Raw genomic sequence first — 16048 nt, forward strand, 5'->3', positions numbered from 1 at the left:
GGAGAAAGCCCCCTTTACTGCACTCAGTCTGACTGACAAGCAATTCTTCCTTGCAAGTCTTCCTAATGGCTCAGAGCAGTGGACTTGATGCCTGTCCTTTTAGAGGGTAAATGAAAAAGCATGGTCCTTGAAGCTTTTAATCATGGCACCTCAAGCTATTAAATGCTTCAAAGACTGGATTATAGAGAGCCACATGGAAGAACCAGAAAATTCCACTGAGTCCAGTCCAATTTATGCAACTATATATATTCCATAACTACCCCTTTGACAGCACTATTCTATCTGATCTGATTTTGACTTTTTGCAATGAGTGGAAGTGGACAAGCTGCTTGGCAGCTGTGAAGATGCTGTGCATGATGGAGCAAGGGGGTGTTTCACTGAAAGGCAGGTCTCAATTTGTCCTACAGTGCCTAATGATCTTACCAGAAGATTGCAAGTAGTTTTGAAATGTCTTGACCAAAACACTATTGCTGTCCCTGCTGGAAACAAAAGCACCTTGTAATCATGCCATAAACCAAGATGTTTTATAACAAGCCCTCTCCTCTACCAAACTGCCACCGTAAATAGAAGAATGGAGATCTCCACCTCCAGTAAAATGAACAAAGTTGTAGATCTGGGTTTAAAAGGTAAGAGGGATATGATTACACTTTACAAGCCACCTGCAGGTCTTGAGTAAACTACTATTTAATTAAATCACTTTTCTGAAATTTCCCTTAAAGAAAAAGAAGGATACTGACTCATTATGGTTTCTTTGATCCTTTCCAACACAAGCAGCTATATGAAACAAGTAATTTTCCTTCCCTGGGTCCTCCCCTATTTGCTTCCTGAAGTGTCAGCCTGCTCCAGGAGACTGTCCCTGCTTGTGCCATAACATTGCTTATCCTGCCTATCATCTCTGTTAAAGATGCAGCAGTTCTGATTAAACTACCAATGAGGTAGGTCTACTGCCATGGGTGGGTAAATCATGTCCACCAAGGCACAGCAAAGAACAACCACATCCGGACATGGCTTGTGACTTTCCCAGCCTCCAGCAGCATTTTGGGAAAAGGCTGACTTCTAATACATCCTGTTCTGTCCACATTCCCTCAGAAATAACAATCAAACCTAATGTTCTCCAAAACCCTTTTATGCTGGAGCATCTCTTTCTTGAGAGACTTAATACTTAAATGATCATTTAAATATTCTTCTGCATGTGCATGATAGCTACACTCCCTCTATGCTTGTGAACTACAGAGGAAAAGCTAATGGTAGTTTAATAATACACTAAGGTGATGACAACAAAAGCAAAGCTACAGCTTTCCATAACATTACATTTACTATATTAAGCTTTTAATACTGCAAGAGATTAACAGTGACAGATTCTCTTGTAGAGTAGCAAAAGCTATTGCAATTCTTGCAACTTTCACATTAATCACATTTAAACATGCTGCTAACAGATGGGCATCATGGAGTGCTAGGTCTCTCACAAGCCAGTACTAACAAAAACAAGGTCTAAGAGATCTTGTGGCTTCGACAGTTCAGAGGGATTGTATATCCAGGCACCTTGTTATTGTTTTCGTTGTATATTATCTAGGATTATTAGAAAAGCTCAAGTTAAATAGATGACAGACTTCAGCATACGTGAGCAGGAAGGGAGAGGAAGGGGGGCAGAAAGAGTAAAAACAAGACCACCCACGCAAAGTTCCTCTAAGTCCACATTTCACATGCATGATCATGATTTTTCCACTACACAGGGCAAGCATTAGGTTCTGCAGTGCAACTTTTCCTCTGACACTACTACCTGCAAAAACCTTTCCCTGAAGGCCAGCTACAAGCCCAAGCTGTGGAAAATGAACTGTCAGGCTCAAACCCGGCTGGACAGAGAGTCTGTCCTCCCTCCCCTTTCTTTAGTGCGGATGTCAGGTTCGGGTGGCCCTTTTTGACTGAAGCTGGGAGAGCACCTGAAGAAAGCCAGCATTAGAACTTGGCACCCAGATAGAACATAGATGTTTAATAAACTTCCCAGCACCGTTTTTTAATTAAACCAAGTCCCAAGGTAAAACCTCATCTTTACATGACTGTAATTAACCAGGACAAACTGTCTGTAATGTAAGAAAGCTCAATCTCCTCTATGAGCCAGACCTCAAAAGAAAGACCAGCAATTATAAACTCAGCCCAGCCTAAGGTTAGTCCTCACAGAGTAAGGCCTGCAGATCTCCTCAGTTCCAGCCTGCAAGGACTCCTGCTTGCCAAAAAATAAGACTGGAGAATCCCACCTAGGGGGCACTGCCTTCATATGGCACCCAAAAACATTTGCCCATGAAGGACATAAGCACTCCTGATGTGGAAGAGTCTCAGCCTTGCAGATTGCCTGTCATTTACAAAACAGGTCTGTGTGTTGTTGATCTATCACCCCACAACCCAACTTGCTCTCACTGCTTGTGCGATAACTCCTCTGAGAGGAATGATGTGCTGTCACTCTGCCACAGACCTGAGAAGAGAGTGACAAAAAGCCTGCAGCAGTACCCACTTCACACTGTGACATTCATAGAACTTAAGGGACTCATCTGAACTAGAAACTTCCTCTGCTCAAGAATGAAAGACAGGCTCACCTTTGAACAGGATGGATGGCCCAAAGCTTAGAGTGCTTAAACTTGGTGATCTGAATGGCACTAACAACCTTCCCCTAAGCTGTCATGAAAAGTCAGTGGATGAATCCAGGTCCCCTAGGCAATAGCATTTTAGCCACTGGGTCCTCTTTCTCAGTTCCAGCCTGCAAAACTAAACATTCTCAGCTCACTCAGGTGGAGTTCAGCACCTGGATGGGTCTAAGTCCACTCTACACACCTACCAACCACTGACTGATAGCAGCGGAGTCCACCTAAATGCTATTTGCTCTGTTTCCTCATAAATCACATTCCAGTGTCCACAACGTGCTTGGCCAGGACCACACTGACATGGGGCTTCCAGGGAGCAGAATTCACATGATACTCACAACTGACCACCATGACACCAAAACATAGCAGAAAAAAGGCTGTATAGATATGAAAGGAAAATTCAGGTGAGCTTCCACAAGCTCTACACATTTGTAAAATGTTCCTGTAGTGCTATCAGGGCACAAAGTAATGGAAAGAACTCTGTATTATATCAATAAAAATAATATTGGTATATAATTCAGCATCCTCATACCCAAGGAATATGATCTGAAAGGAAAAACAGGAATTACTTTGACACTGGAGATGTAACTTGGACAAAGAAATATTGTAGTATAAACCAAAGTTTGTCTCAGTCAGCTCCAGCCTTCAATACTAGAGCACTTAATTATGCTATCCAACATTTAGCTCTAGGGCTCTGTCCATCTGGCTCACACCATTAGAATCAAGAAGCTACAGAAGAGGAGACTGCAGCAAACAAGGTCAGTATGTGCCAACTTCTGTAGAGACATATTTAACAAGCCCAAGGTTGGACTGTCTCAAAAGGGAACAATGGCATGGGAGACACCTCTTTGTGAAAACAAATACAACACATTCCTTCAGTGCTCAGTGCATCTGCAAATGACACTACATCACAGAATGGCAGAATGAACTAGGTTGGAAAAGACCTTTTGAGATCATCAAGTCCAACCTATGACCTAGATTTACATCACTTTACTTTTCACTTACCCATCTGTTTTCCTGGAATATTTTATTTCATTAACTTGGGTTTTCTGCGTTTATTTTTATTTTTCAACCCTTGCTGTAATATAGCAGGGGCAGTTAATTCAAAAGCAAAGTCTTTACGCTTGCAAGTATGCAAGTACCAAACAGCAGAATTCCCACATCCCTAAGCAAGATGTATCTCACTTCTGATCACACATTACATGCAGTAGAAGAGTTTCCATCAAAAACATCACAATCAATGAGTCCAAACTTATCTTCTATTGAGAGAAGGAGCGAATGGGAAGAAAGTGAATTCAACCATAACATGCTTTTGGATGAAGATACAAAGCCAAAACAAACAAAGAACAGGATACATCAATTACCTTCAATTTTTACCTGTGTAATGAGAGATGGAGTAATAAATATTTTCTCTCATTTGACCAGTTTGCTGCTAATGTGGCTGTAAATTTCTTCTCCCATTCATCAAGCTTTCCTAATCTCAGAGACAAATATGACCTTGTCCAATCTTTACGCTGGTCTTCTTCCATTATCTGGATACGCATTTCTCTATAAATACATATATATATTTATATAAATTCACAAAGTTGTTCCTCCTCTAGTGACACAGAATTTTGAGGAAGAATCTCTTCTTGTTTTTCTTCTTCATTGAGGAAAACCTATTTCAATTGTCGTTTAAAAAGGTCTGCACAAAAATGGGCACACTTACTTATTTTATGGTGACAGAACCTTTTAGTCTCACAGTCCAAGACAGATCTAAAGCCAAACAAGACTCAGAAAGGAAATAATCAGCCTCAGCTATGATATTTTGCAGTTCCCTCTTATTTTCTTTAACTAATTGCCATTCTACTGGTTACTTAGGAACAAGCAGATAAATGAAACATACTTTTAATCTGCACTAATAATTTGTGTTAAGTTCCACTTGGACAATTTCATAGATTAATAGTCATATTATAGCTGGTGAATGTAGCTGTAACCCATTCACTCATTTACAGACACAGCACTTCTCAAATACAGGTGCTCATTTTCATATGTACCTGTAGGCACATGATTTTATTGTTGGATCTGAGAGAGAATCGTACTCTAAATTTTGTGTGTATTGACAGGGGTCCCTAAAAACATTTACAGCACAAACTGGGTAAATACCCATACTTCAATCTGGACAGTGATTCACTTCAGCTAGGAGAGATCTATAATTAGTGATAAATCTTCAGGTGAGCCTCCTAGTCTCCCTTAGGAGGGTTTTGTCCAGAGTACAGCTTATCCAACCTCTGTCTTGGCACCAAGGCTATATCAAGCCTGTGGCAGCTGTAACAGAGGCCTAAAAATACTACTGAAGTAATGAAGTAGTGATACTTATTTTAGAATATTAACAGAGTAATGATTGCCACAAAATACACCTCAACTACATAGCAATTTGAAAGTACAGGAACTTAAACCAGTGCTTTTAATGGGCCAGCAAAATGAGTGCATTTACAACATCTATTAAAAGCAGGGTATATTTGGGGGAGGGGGATAATTACATCTTAACAGATAGTTTATTAACTGAACAAGACAGCATCACATTAAAGATAATCAACGGAGAATAAACCACAGTTATAAAAATTAATATTGTTCATTCACACCATGAAGGGAGTGAGGGGGGGTTGTCTATGCTATTAAGACAGAAGTAAAAGTATAGCCTCTGTGAAACCACCATGAGAAGAGGAATAAAGGATAAGATGGCACAAAATGAAAGTCATTCAAGGCATAAGTTTCAAAAAAACAATACTGAAATTGAAAAGAAATAATCAGCAATTCTAGAGGGGAAAAAAGAATATGAACAACCAGTTTTGCAAGTAGTGGAACTAATGAAGCCTGGTTTTCTCCAGCTTTTATGCCATGCAAAGACTGACTTTCACACTGAAATAAATGTGAACTCCAACTGGAGAAGCACCTTTTTTTATTAGATTGGAACATTTAGATGGGATTCCTTCCCCAGTAGATTTTCTAGTTTCTAGTAAAGAACAAGACCTTCCTCCAAATGCAGTAGGAATAATCTGTCCTCTCCCTTACCTGGCAGCCTCTTTTATGATTTCTACATTGTGGCAATGTAGTTGAAATTGTAGCTGAGTAACAAATATAAAATTCCTGAATGGCTAGTGTGAGATACCCAGGCACACCCACCTCCTTCTCTGCTATACACACAGAATGTGCTATTCCTTCCTACTTGTTTTGGATAAGAAACAAGGCTAAAAACAGTGCTGCCAGGATAATCCAACTTATGGGGAAAATTTGTCTTTGGTATGCTATCCGTGTGCAAGGCTTCAGGCAATTTTCTGCAGAGACCAAGACCTCAGGTTCTTGCAGCAATACTTCTTGCAGGGAACAGTCAGCACAGGAGGGGAGATGAGATCTTCTCAGTGTGCTGAGATAGAAGCCTCTGTGATGATTTTAACTGCTGGGGTAGAGGAAGGCCAGAGGAGCTGAGTTTAGTACAGCCTGAAGCAGAAGAACCAGTCAGAAGTGGGTTTGGATAAGTATGAGAAAGTCATCTGCCCCCCAAAAATACAAGAAAGAAGAAAAGCTTGCATTAAAAATTTGGGCTGTGCAGAGAGCTATGTAGTTTCCAGGGTTAAGGCTGGGCATGTGAAAGTCAGTGGTTAATCCATGATATATGATTTCTTTTCTTAGAAATTAATTAAGATACATCTCCTGACTCTGCATGTACACAACACTGAACCTAAAACCACTTTACCAAAGAAAAGACCATGCCTATGACAAGAACTGGCCCTCTTTTTCCTGCAGGTAGATAAACTTTACAGGGAGAAAAAATGGAACTGAGTAGTATCCATTCTTTGGACTCACTCTGATTTGCATGGTAAGCATTAAATCATAATTAATCTCTTGTTTCACTTAAGATTAAATCACTCCTTATCATAGATCACTAGATCACTAAGTACTGGATGCAGTGAAACATGTATAGCATCTTTAAAAAGTTTGCCTCTGAGCATCACAGTGAGTTACTGCTGCCTATCTTGAGTTTCATCATCCAGAAGATCTGATTTCTGCAATTATGGACATGGCTTCTGAAGAGAACAATGCTTGGCAATGCCTTTTTGGGAAAGAAAAAAAAAATTCAGGCAAAATTGAGCATGCACAGAGAGCCCAGTTTTGCCTTTAAAGCAATCTAAAGCCTCTGGACACACCGGGATTTTTCAGTGCACCTTACATATTCTGCTCCTAAGAATGACCCAATTCTGTAGCCACTGATACACTGATACACCTTCAAGAAGGATTAGCACTTTTTCCCCCCAGCTTACCCTCTGTCCAGGTCAACTTAAAAGTCTGTTCAAACATTGTCAAGATAACAAAAAACACTTTAAGAAGGCAGGGGGAAAAGCTGTGGAGGCCTGAAGACTCTGTGCATTTTTATAGCACAAACACATGCTCATTCCCCTTAATCACATGCACACACTTGCAAGGCATCTCCTCCAAACTTTCTCAGGGACTCAGTCTGCGTGGCTGTAGTTCAAAGTCCAACTGCCTTGGCAGCTGAAAAGAAAGAGAAAACCATGGTGGCTTTGTAAGAATTACAGTGATCTTATTAAAAAAAAGTATGTCATTCTCTGCTGGGACTTAACATGGCAGTGCCACGCAGCACTATTGAATTGAGCAGCATTTCAAGCACACAGCTCCTGGTATAATAAGACTACAGGCTTAATTAGGTTCCTATCAGTATTGCTTTTTTCCTGCCTTCAGCCAAGAAGGTATAAGAAAAGATTGTCCAATACAGATACTGCAATTTAAAGTCTCAAGTTAAGAACACAGTGGGTGTATATCTACTATAAAATCTACCCTAAAAACATGCCAGTTGTTAAACTAAGCAGTGCATTAGAAGCAGTTAGATATAATGAGAATGTAAATGGAAAGTATTCTAGGTAGATATTTCAGCTAAAAACAGCATACACACTATGCTATCTTTTATTTTAATCATGCTTTAAGCCCTGCCTTTTTGAACTTTTTATAAATTCTGCTATCTCCCTTTGCAGTTACTTACATATTGGTATATAAATTCAAAGACGAGAAGCAATTAGGAATGAAGCGAAGACTCCCTCTCTTGATGCTAATACATCAAAGGAAGTGAAAAAAACCTTCCCCCTTCATACACACTGGGTAACACAGAGTTTCTGCTCTTCACAGCCTAATAGCTCAAGTAGTTCCAATCGAGAGTCTGATGTCAGCCTCTGATTACATGGAGATGCCAAGCAATTGGAAAGAGCAGCTTTTGAGAAATCCCAGCTCTCTGACTCCAACGACCACGCAACCCTGCAACAATGCATTTAAAACATACACATGTATTACTCACATCAGCTGGTCCTATTTTTTTTCCCCACTTTGGAGATCACAACATTGCTATTAAGAGTTCCCTGGGGGTATCTGCTTGATTTAGGTACAACATGTGTGAAGGAAATGTGTCAGATGAGGGGCGTTTTTAAACAGCTGTCGCTCCCCTGCACCCGATCTCTTTTGCTGTCCAGTTTGGAGAGAGGAAGAGTGAGATGCTGCCTTTGAACAGACACACTTCAGAAGTCTCCTTTTGCCTGAATGGAGAAGGAGAGGTTGGGACTGGCTCATGGCAGGGATCAGTAAGGACTGCTCCTATTCTTTTTCTGCACCTTTGCACATCTCTGCCAGATCAGCCTAATCTGATCCTCAGAACTGAAGCCTCAGAACAGGTAAAAAATGCCAACAACACCTGATTCTGCTGATCCAGAGCAGCAGCTGAGTGGCACCCTGAAATTGGGTATTCATATTTCCTTCCTGCAAGTCCTTTCCGCAAGTCCTTCCCTCATTCCAAGGACATTTGAGAACTGTGCAAGAGTTTTTGGAAACACTCCAGGCCCTTCATCTTTCATAAAGGAAAACTAACGTCTCTTATGCATCTGAATCAACAGGTGAATGACCTCCCCATGCCCTCAGCACGTTACCAGAGTCCATTTATTTCTTAATCACCGTATCTTCCCTGTATGAGCAGGGAAACTAACCAAAAGTAGGAATGACTCCATTGATTTCACTGGAACATTCATCTCGCGCTTCTGCATGAACACAAACATTACGCTATTAAGGCTTTTAAATAGAAGCATGAAGTTTTAAAGGGGCTGTAGGAAGAATTTCTGTTAAACCATTAGATCCACAGTAAGTTCATGTCTCTCACAGGTCTGGTTCTATTTTCTCTGCAGTTTTGCTCCTGTGTAAAGGAGACCTTATTGGTCTTAAAGGAGCCAAAACATTTCCAGCAGAATTTCTAATAAACCCACTGGAGACTCTTGCTTGGCTCTTGAGCCTGAGCCAGAAAGAAGCTGCACTAATTACTATGATATTACACAGCTGTGTAGCTGCAGTGAGGTGGAAATCAAACACTGAATGTTTCTTGTTATGTTTTTTTAACTGGCAGGCTCTCCATCTAGCAACAAAATCCCCAAGCATTCAAACCTGGTACATTAGCTTAAGTACTATTTGTGGAATGAGAAGCAAGGAGCTGTAAAACAGACAAATGCTTTCTGAGCTACACCAGTGGAAGAGTAAATGACATTCAGCAAAACTCTAGAAGATTTACACCTGTATAACAGGGAATGGCTTTGGAGGAAAACCTCTGCATTCCCTCTTCATCTGTTCCCTCTTCATCTTCAGGCTGTGCCAGACAAAGTCTAGCGCGTCTACCCGAGCACTGAGCTCTCAGAGCCCTTCCACCGAGCATCTCACTGGCCTTGGCAGGGCAAAGGATTTTATACTATGCTTTTATCTGCAAAGAAACCAGAGTCTGCATTCCACAAGCTAACAGGGCTGAAAGTGACAACCACAGCTTTCAAAGAGTTACATCCCTGCCAAAGCCACCTGACAAATTCCATCCCATTACCTTCTATCAGATACTAAATGCATGTGAAAAAAATACCTCAAGGAAAGCCTCTGAATGGGTGTATTCCTGTGTTAAAGGTCTTCTATCACCGTGCTGTAAACAAAGATAAGGCGTTTTTCTGCTAAATGACAGTACTCTAGTTAATGGTGCTCTAGTAATGTTAAGGTAAAGTGGAGAAGGGATCCTTAAGTGAGCAGGTTTTTCTTCCTCTGTCCCTTTGTTGTTCTGACAGCAGTAAAGGTAAGAAGGAAAGCCCATGCTTTGGCCTCCCTCTCCTTTCCACTCTGCTAATGTGCCATCAATCCTCTGCATTTAGAAGAAACCGTGCACTGAGGAAATTCTCCAACATTCCCACACCCACAGCTTTGGTTATTTGCATTCACGGGCAAACTACAGGCAAGTGTACCAGAGAGGTGAGTTCTGTGACACAAATGAGTACACAGTGACCAGCACAACACCAAGAAACCAAACCGGGCAAGTAAAGCCAGAAGCCTTCCTCCTTTTCCAAAATGACAAGTGAAGAGGTTGTGTCATTCCATTCAGGTAGGTAAAGGAAACAAAGCTGAAAGTGATGGATTACTACACCAAGTGTACAGATGCTTTTCTTTGGAGGTTTTATTCTGCACCCAACAAGGACTTGCCAATTAATATCATTTCAGTGAACAAAGGGGGCTCTGAACACATCCTCTTGCTTCATGTCCCCCAGGTTACATTAGTGTGCACCTATAAAAGTCTAACTACCCTCACACTTAGATAGGCTCACTAACTATAAAGGACAAAAATGCAAAGTTAAAGGAAGCTAGGAATCTCTTCTGTTTTGTCTCCAGCAGTATCTGAGATATTTTTGTGTAAATGTATCCAACCCATGGAGATCTACAGCTGCACCTCAGTACCACAGAAAATCCATACAATGAAAATTGCATTTTGAATCTCAAGGATCTTGAGAAGCTGAGATAAAGTGCAACACTTATCTTCCCAACATGGATGCTTTTTTTCTTTCAAGATGCATCTACTCTTAAGGTCTTATGTACCTCCCTGAAGATCTCTGCAAGGATGCTCACCAATCCTAAGCCTGGGATGGCCTTGCAATGCAACTGAATTCTGAGATGGAAGCATGACAATTTCTTGATTACATTTCAACAGCAATTGAGACTTCAGCACATTAAGTCAAGGAGGAGGAGGTGCATTTTCTGATGAGCTTTGGGTCCAAAATATGTTTTGTAAAAATTGTAGGATTGTGGCAGAAAATACATGAAAACCTTATAAGGGATTAAAAATTTCCCTGCAGTGCTCAAAACCCAAACAGAAAAGCATTATAGCAGTGTGGTTAAAAGCCACACTAGCAAAAACCCCAAACCAAACAAAATCAAATCAAAACCACCTAAAAAAGCACAATGAAAGAGACTAAAAGCAAGAGTGAAACTTGCCAGGCTGTTCTCAGTAACCAACTTCAATCAAACAGAATAAATTAATGCAGAGCCTAAAATTATAAAGAATCAGTTCAGAGCTGTCTTTTTTATCTCAATACTGACACTTCAGGAAAAAAGAAAATCCTATAGAGGAGCTCATAGAGATTCAGGGGCCTCTGAAGAGCAGAGTAACACGGGAGATCCCCACACTTCGAAGCAGCTGCATCACTAACTGTTAGCAAATAGCAAAATCAGGAATGGAAAAGTGGAGCAATGAAGATACAGCAGGCAACTTCTGGAAACCATACAGCTTTTAGAAAGATTGGCTACTGGTAACACATCGATGCTTTTGAAAAAAAGCCTGGAATGTGTGGAATTCTCTGGGATGCCAGGGTGCAAAAAGGATCTCATTAGCTAGGGCTTTCAAAATCTGCTGCCTGGTTGTTGCCTATTATTCAGAAAGCAAGATGGCTTACATCATCACTTTCTGTAAAGTACAATATTCCACTTAAACTGCCAGATCTCTAGTCCCCTAGACTGAGAAATCATCTTTCCAAATAACCATGGAGGCACTGAGTCCCAAGTCCACACACTAGTCCAGCACTTCTGTGTTTCCGTATTACCAAAATAATCAAGCATCTAATAATAAAACTGGGCAGTACCACACTGCTCAGTTCTCTTGCTGCCAACAGGAAAACTCTAAGCAACATCCAGACTGACAACAATCATGTTATTTCCCTGGAACTGCTCATGATGAAAAGCAGTAGAGTGGCAGAAGGGCAAAGTAGTTAGAGCAGGAAAGCATTTCTCACCTTTGTTTCTCTTACATTCAGAGGATGGGAAAGGATTCATATTTGCATGATGCTGGCTGGCCAGAGGCTTAAAAGAAAGATGAAAGGACAAGCAGCATCTGGGGAGGCAGAGGCGAGGGACCTTGAGTTTTTGAAGATGACCTGCTTGTAACTGCCCAGAATTCATCCTTTATTGCACCTAACAAAGTTTTCCAATCACACTGAACAGTGACAAAAACAAAGGGCAACTCATAGGTAAATACCTTTACCAGTAGCTTAGTAGAGGATTTTAAATGCTTTTCTTAAAGCAGAGTATACACATACTTGCAAATGTTCACCATTGCAACAGCAACAGAACTGAGAATGTTAAGTCCTCATGAAAATGACAGCAGTAGTGATAAGCATTACTGGAAAAATGCCAGTTTTAATTAATTTTAATTCTTTGTTAATATTCCCTGAATCCAACATAGATGTTTTAATATAATGATACATAATTTTCAGTATAACATAAAACATTATTATGCAAAACTGTATTATGTGCTATTTTTCAGGAGAACTCCTTTCCTGCTCCCCTTTCCCTTGGTATCATCTCTGCAATTGCCAAGGAATGGTATTCTGGGCAAAGAATGTCCCTCTAACCACTGGCTTCAATAGCTCTTGAGATGGCATTAGCCCATAATTTCCTTTTCCGAATGCAGCCTGAGTGTTCACAGGGGAATCTCAGAATACAGCTGGCTTATGAGGCCTGGAGAAAAAGGCCTTCCATTGTCACAGCTCAGTGTCTGGGGTGTGTCCAGTAGAATTATTCTCAAATCACTGTGCTGCATTTGAAGTTGGAATATGAAGAATGTCTCACTGTGGCAAGATAGGCTAGTAGTTTTAAACTGAATACTTGAAAAACTTGTGGTTGGGCTGCACTGTCCTGGTGTTAACATCCCAGTACATGGTGCCTTGGTCAATGCACCAATAAGCCCAGCCCCTCCAGCCTCGTAATATGCAATAAATTCAATGCAGCCATCACAGTCATGCCATGGGTGGGGTGGCTACATGCCTGTCACCAGCTTGTTCCTTGTGGTTGTGAGTCCAAACCTCCAGCCAGTTCTGAATTATTCTTAGATGTGTCATTGGGGCTGGACAGCCAAAAGACAGCCCTGAGGCCATCCCATCATTTCCATGCTCACCACAGGAGATTGAAGTCAGTATAGCCTTAATGGGATGCTGATTAGGTCCTGGGCAGATCTGTGACCACCTGTGATTGCTCTCTTGGTTTCAAAAAAACTACTGGGTGTAGTAACTTGAGTGTAATACTTTCAGGAGTGAATTATGTAGGCACTTCATGCATAAAACAAACATTAGCATAGTCTTGCTGAAAGTAATAATGAAGGAGGAGGCGTCAGCTCAGAGAGGAGAAAGCACACTATCATTATACACTACAGGGAAGATGGGCAGCTTCCTGCCAGGCAGTTTTATCTGTCCTTTGGGAACAGTGAGTGGTCTGGAGGCCAAAGGGAGGTATTGCTGTGGGTGTGTATGGATTTTGGGGGAATGTGAGGAGATAATGTGTAGAGTGGTGCTTTTCAGCTCTGGGTCTCAGCTGAGATGTTCAGATGCAGCACTATGTAAATGCAGCTCTGCTGATCCAACACTGGAGGGGGAATAAAAGCATCCAGAAGAGGCAAAGAAGTTGACTGTTCATGTACGTTGGATTGTATCGAGGCTTTCACCTTTAGGGAAGATGTGGTACAGCTGCATGAAGTGATGAGGACAGAGAGGTGTGCTTTACAGCTGTACAGCTGCAGGCAAGACACATGCCTACTGGAGGATGCGTGGGGGCAAAGCCCAGCTTTGTGGAGAATCCCATGGCTGACCAGACCTAGGGACAGCTGCAGATCTATCAGTGGCACTGTGCTACATACAAGAGGAAGAAGGAACAGCTGGCAAATACAGGGAAGATCATGCCCAAGAATTTCTCCCCTCTTAAAGAGAGAAGGATTTAAAAGAAAACCAAACACTGAAAAAATTTATCATCACATGGATAAAGCCAGACTCTCTAATTAAGCAGATGACATAACTGTGCTGTAATATCAAGATTTTGCTCTGTGATTTGCAAACAAGCTGCACTTGCACAATCCAGAAAGAAAAAAGGCATACTGATTAGAACAGCCAAACTCTGCTCTCACTTACATTGGTATATACCCACACTTACTCAGCTCAAAAGACCTACAGATGAGAATGTGATACGAGGAGTTTAATTTCCTCAGACAGTTCCCTCACTAGTCTAGCCAAGCCTCCTTCTCACTGCAGTTTCCAATCACAGCCCAGCACTCTGCTCTGATTACACACTCATCCTGAAATCACAAAAAATCTCCCTTGGTCTCATCTATGGTTGATGTATATTTACATATCACCAGTAAAGTCACTGTACAGATGCTCAGTATGCAGCTTAAATACCATTGAACACTTAAGGCTTGGTTCTGTTAATCAGGACAGTTTCATTGATCCTGCAAGAGTTACATATATTCCACAATGCTCCGAAGGGGAGGAAATCCAAAGCACAATTTTTTAAATGGCACATTTATGAAAACCATCTAGAAGAGGGCATGATCTTGCTTGCCATAGTATAAACTCATTTTGCTCTACTTAGTGGAGCTACTTAGGATTTAGAGGGGTACAGCAGAAGACAAAAACTAAGCCAAATTCTCCTTTCAAGCCACTACTTTTCTTTAAACAGATACTGAAAGATCAGAACCAATACCAATCTCTACTACTCCAGACTTCCAACCCACAGCCCTATTTATCAAAAAAACCACATATCCACAAGTGCTCGGGAAGCGTATGCACCAGTGAGAGTACAAAATCATTACACTGCTGTGAACACGAGCCATATTCAGCAGAAATCAGCAGCTGTTAGGACTACAGAGCTTTTCATTGCTTTTATAGTTTGGGTGGAGAAGAAACAGGATTCAAGCACTGCTCATAACACAAGTTCTATATTGCCTTGATCTTTATCCTCTTCCCCCTCCTCCACCCTCCTCTCTTCACTCTTCAGGGCCACTCTTTAAACAGAAAGAAGTCATTAGCCAAACTTCCCTCATTTTACGGCCCCGATAGTTAGGTAACGACGAAGCAGTTTTATTATTTCTACTTAAGAGTGTTCGATCGGGAATTCAGAGACACTTCTAAGGGGAATATATCTGTCGGGGAAGGGGGACAGGCCGGCAAAGGTAGAAAACCCAAATATGCCCGAGTGCGGTGGATCATCTCCATCAGCCCTGGCGCCCAGCTGACAGACCTCGTCCCACTCCCTGGCCAAACCCTTGGCTGCAGAAGATGCGTCCCGAGAGCCCCGCCAGCCAGCTCCTTACGTAAGGCACAAACCACTGACATCATCCCTCCCGCCGGCATCGCCGCGGCGCCCAGCGGCGCCCGCAGACCCGACCCGACCTGCGCCCGCCCGTTCCCTTCCCACTCTGCTGCCCCGCCAGGGCTCCTTTCCCGCCGACTCTGGCCCCAAACTTTGCACGGCAGGTTGCCAGGGGATGGGTTTCCCCGCCGGGTGCCCCGTGCTGCGGTGCGCTCCCTCCATCCCGCGGTGCGCTCCATCCATCCCGCGGCGCTCCCATCCATCCCGCATTCCGTGGTACTTACGCACTGCCTCCTGCTTGGGGTCGAGGCCGCGCACGGCTCCCTGGAGGCCGGCGATGCGGCCGTGCAGCGCCCGTACGCGGCGGTGGGTACCCTGGATGTCAGCCTCGACCTCCTGGAAAAGGGTGCAGGCGTGCCGGGCCACGTCGGAGAGCTGTCGGAGGATCCGCGACAGGGCTACGTTGCTGACCGAGCAGAGGTCCAGCACCATCAGCACCGCTGCCGCCTCCTTCTCCCCGCCGCCAGCCGCCTCGGCGCCCTCGCTCGCCGTTCCCGGCTCCTCCGGCGGCGGGTCCCGCGGCGGCGGTGGCGGCTCCGCGCCCCAGCTCTCCTCCAGCACGGAGGCGGCGGGCTGCCGCCGGCACAGCCGCTGCGGCTCCACGGTCCGCTTGGCGAAGGGCATGGCCGAGCCCTCGGCCGGAGCTCTCCTGGGCTCCCGCGGGCACTGGCGGGGATCGCTGTCCTCCTCCTCCTCCTCCGCCTCCTCCTCCTCCTCCTCGTCCCTTTCCTCCTGGCCGCTGCCGCTCCTTGCCCGCCGCCGTCACTCGCGGGCGGCCGCCGGCGGGCGGCTCATCGCCTCGCTCCCTCCCTGCGCGGGGCTCCTGGGCTGCGGGGCGGCCGCCGCGCCGCCGAGCATCCGCCGCCGCCGCTGCCGCTGCCGCCGCGGGG

At 43.4% G+C, this 16048-nt stretch overlaps 1 protein-coding gene across 1 annotated transcript in view; it reads right to left on the minus strand.

Moving 5' to 3' along the window:
- The window catches only part of NHS (NHS actin remodeling regulator), a 240737-nt gene extending 224955 nt beyond the window's left edge, over positions 1-15782 (minus strand). The window contains exon 1 of the mRNA XM_053933407.1: positions 15383-15782. Coding sequence (XP_053789382.1) covers positions 15383-15782 — 400 coding nt within the window. The remainder of the gene's footprint in view (positions 1-15382) is intronic.
- Positions 15783-16048: the final 266 nt, after the last annotated feature.

This window comes from Vidua chalybeata, chromosome 2 (genome assembly GCF_026979565.1).
Source record: "Vidua chalybeata isolate OUT-0048 chromosome 2, bVidCha1 merged haplotype, whole genome shotgun sequence".
NCBI lineage: Eukaryota > Metazoa > Chordata > Aves > Passeriformes > Viduidae > Vidua > Vidua chalybeata.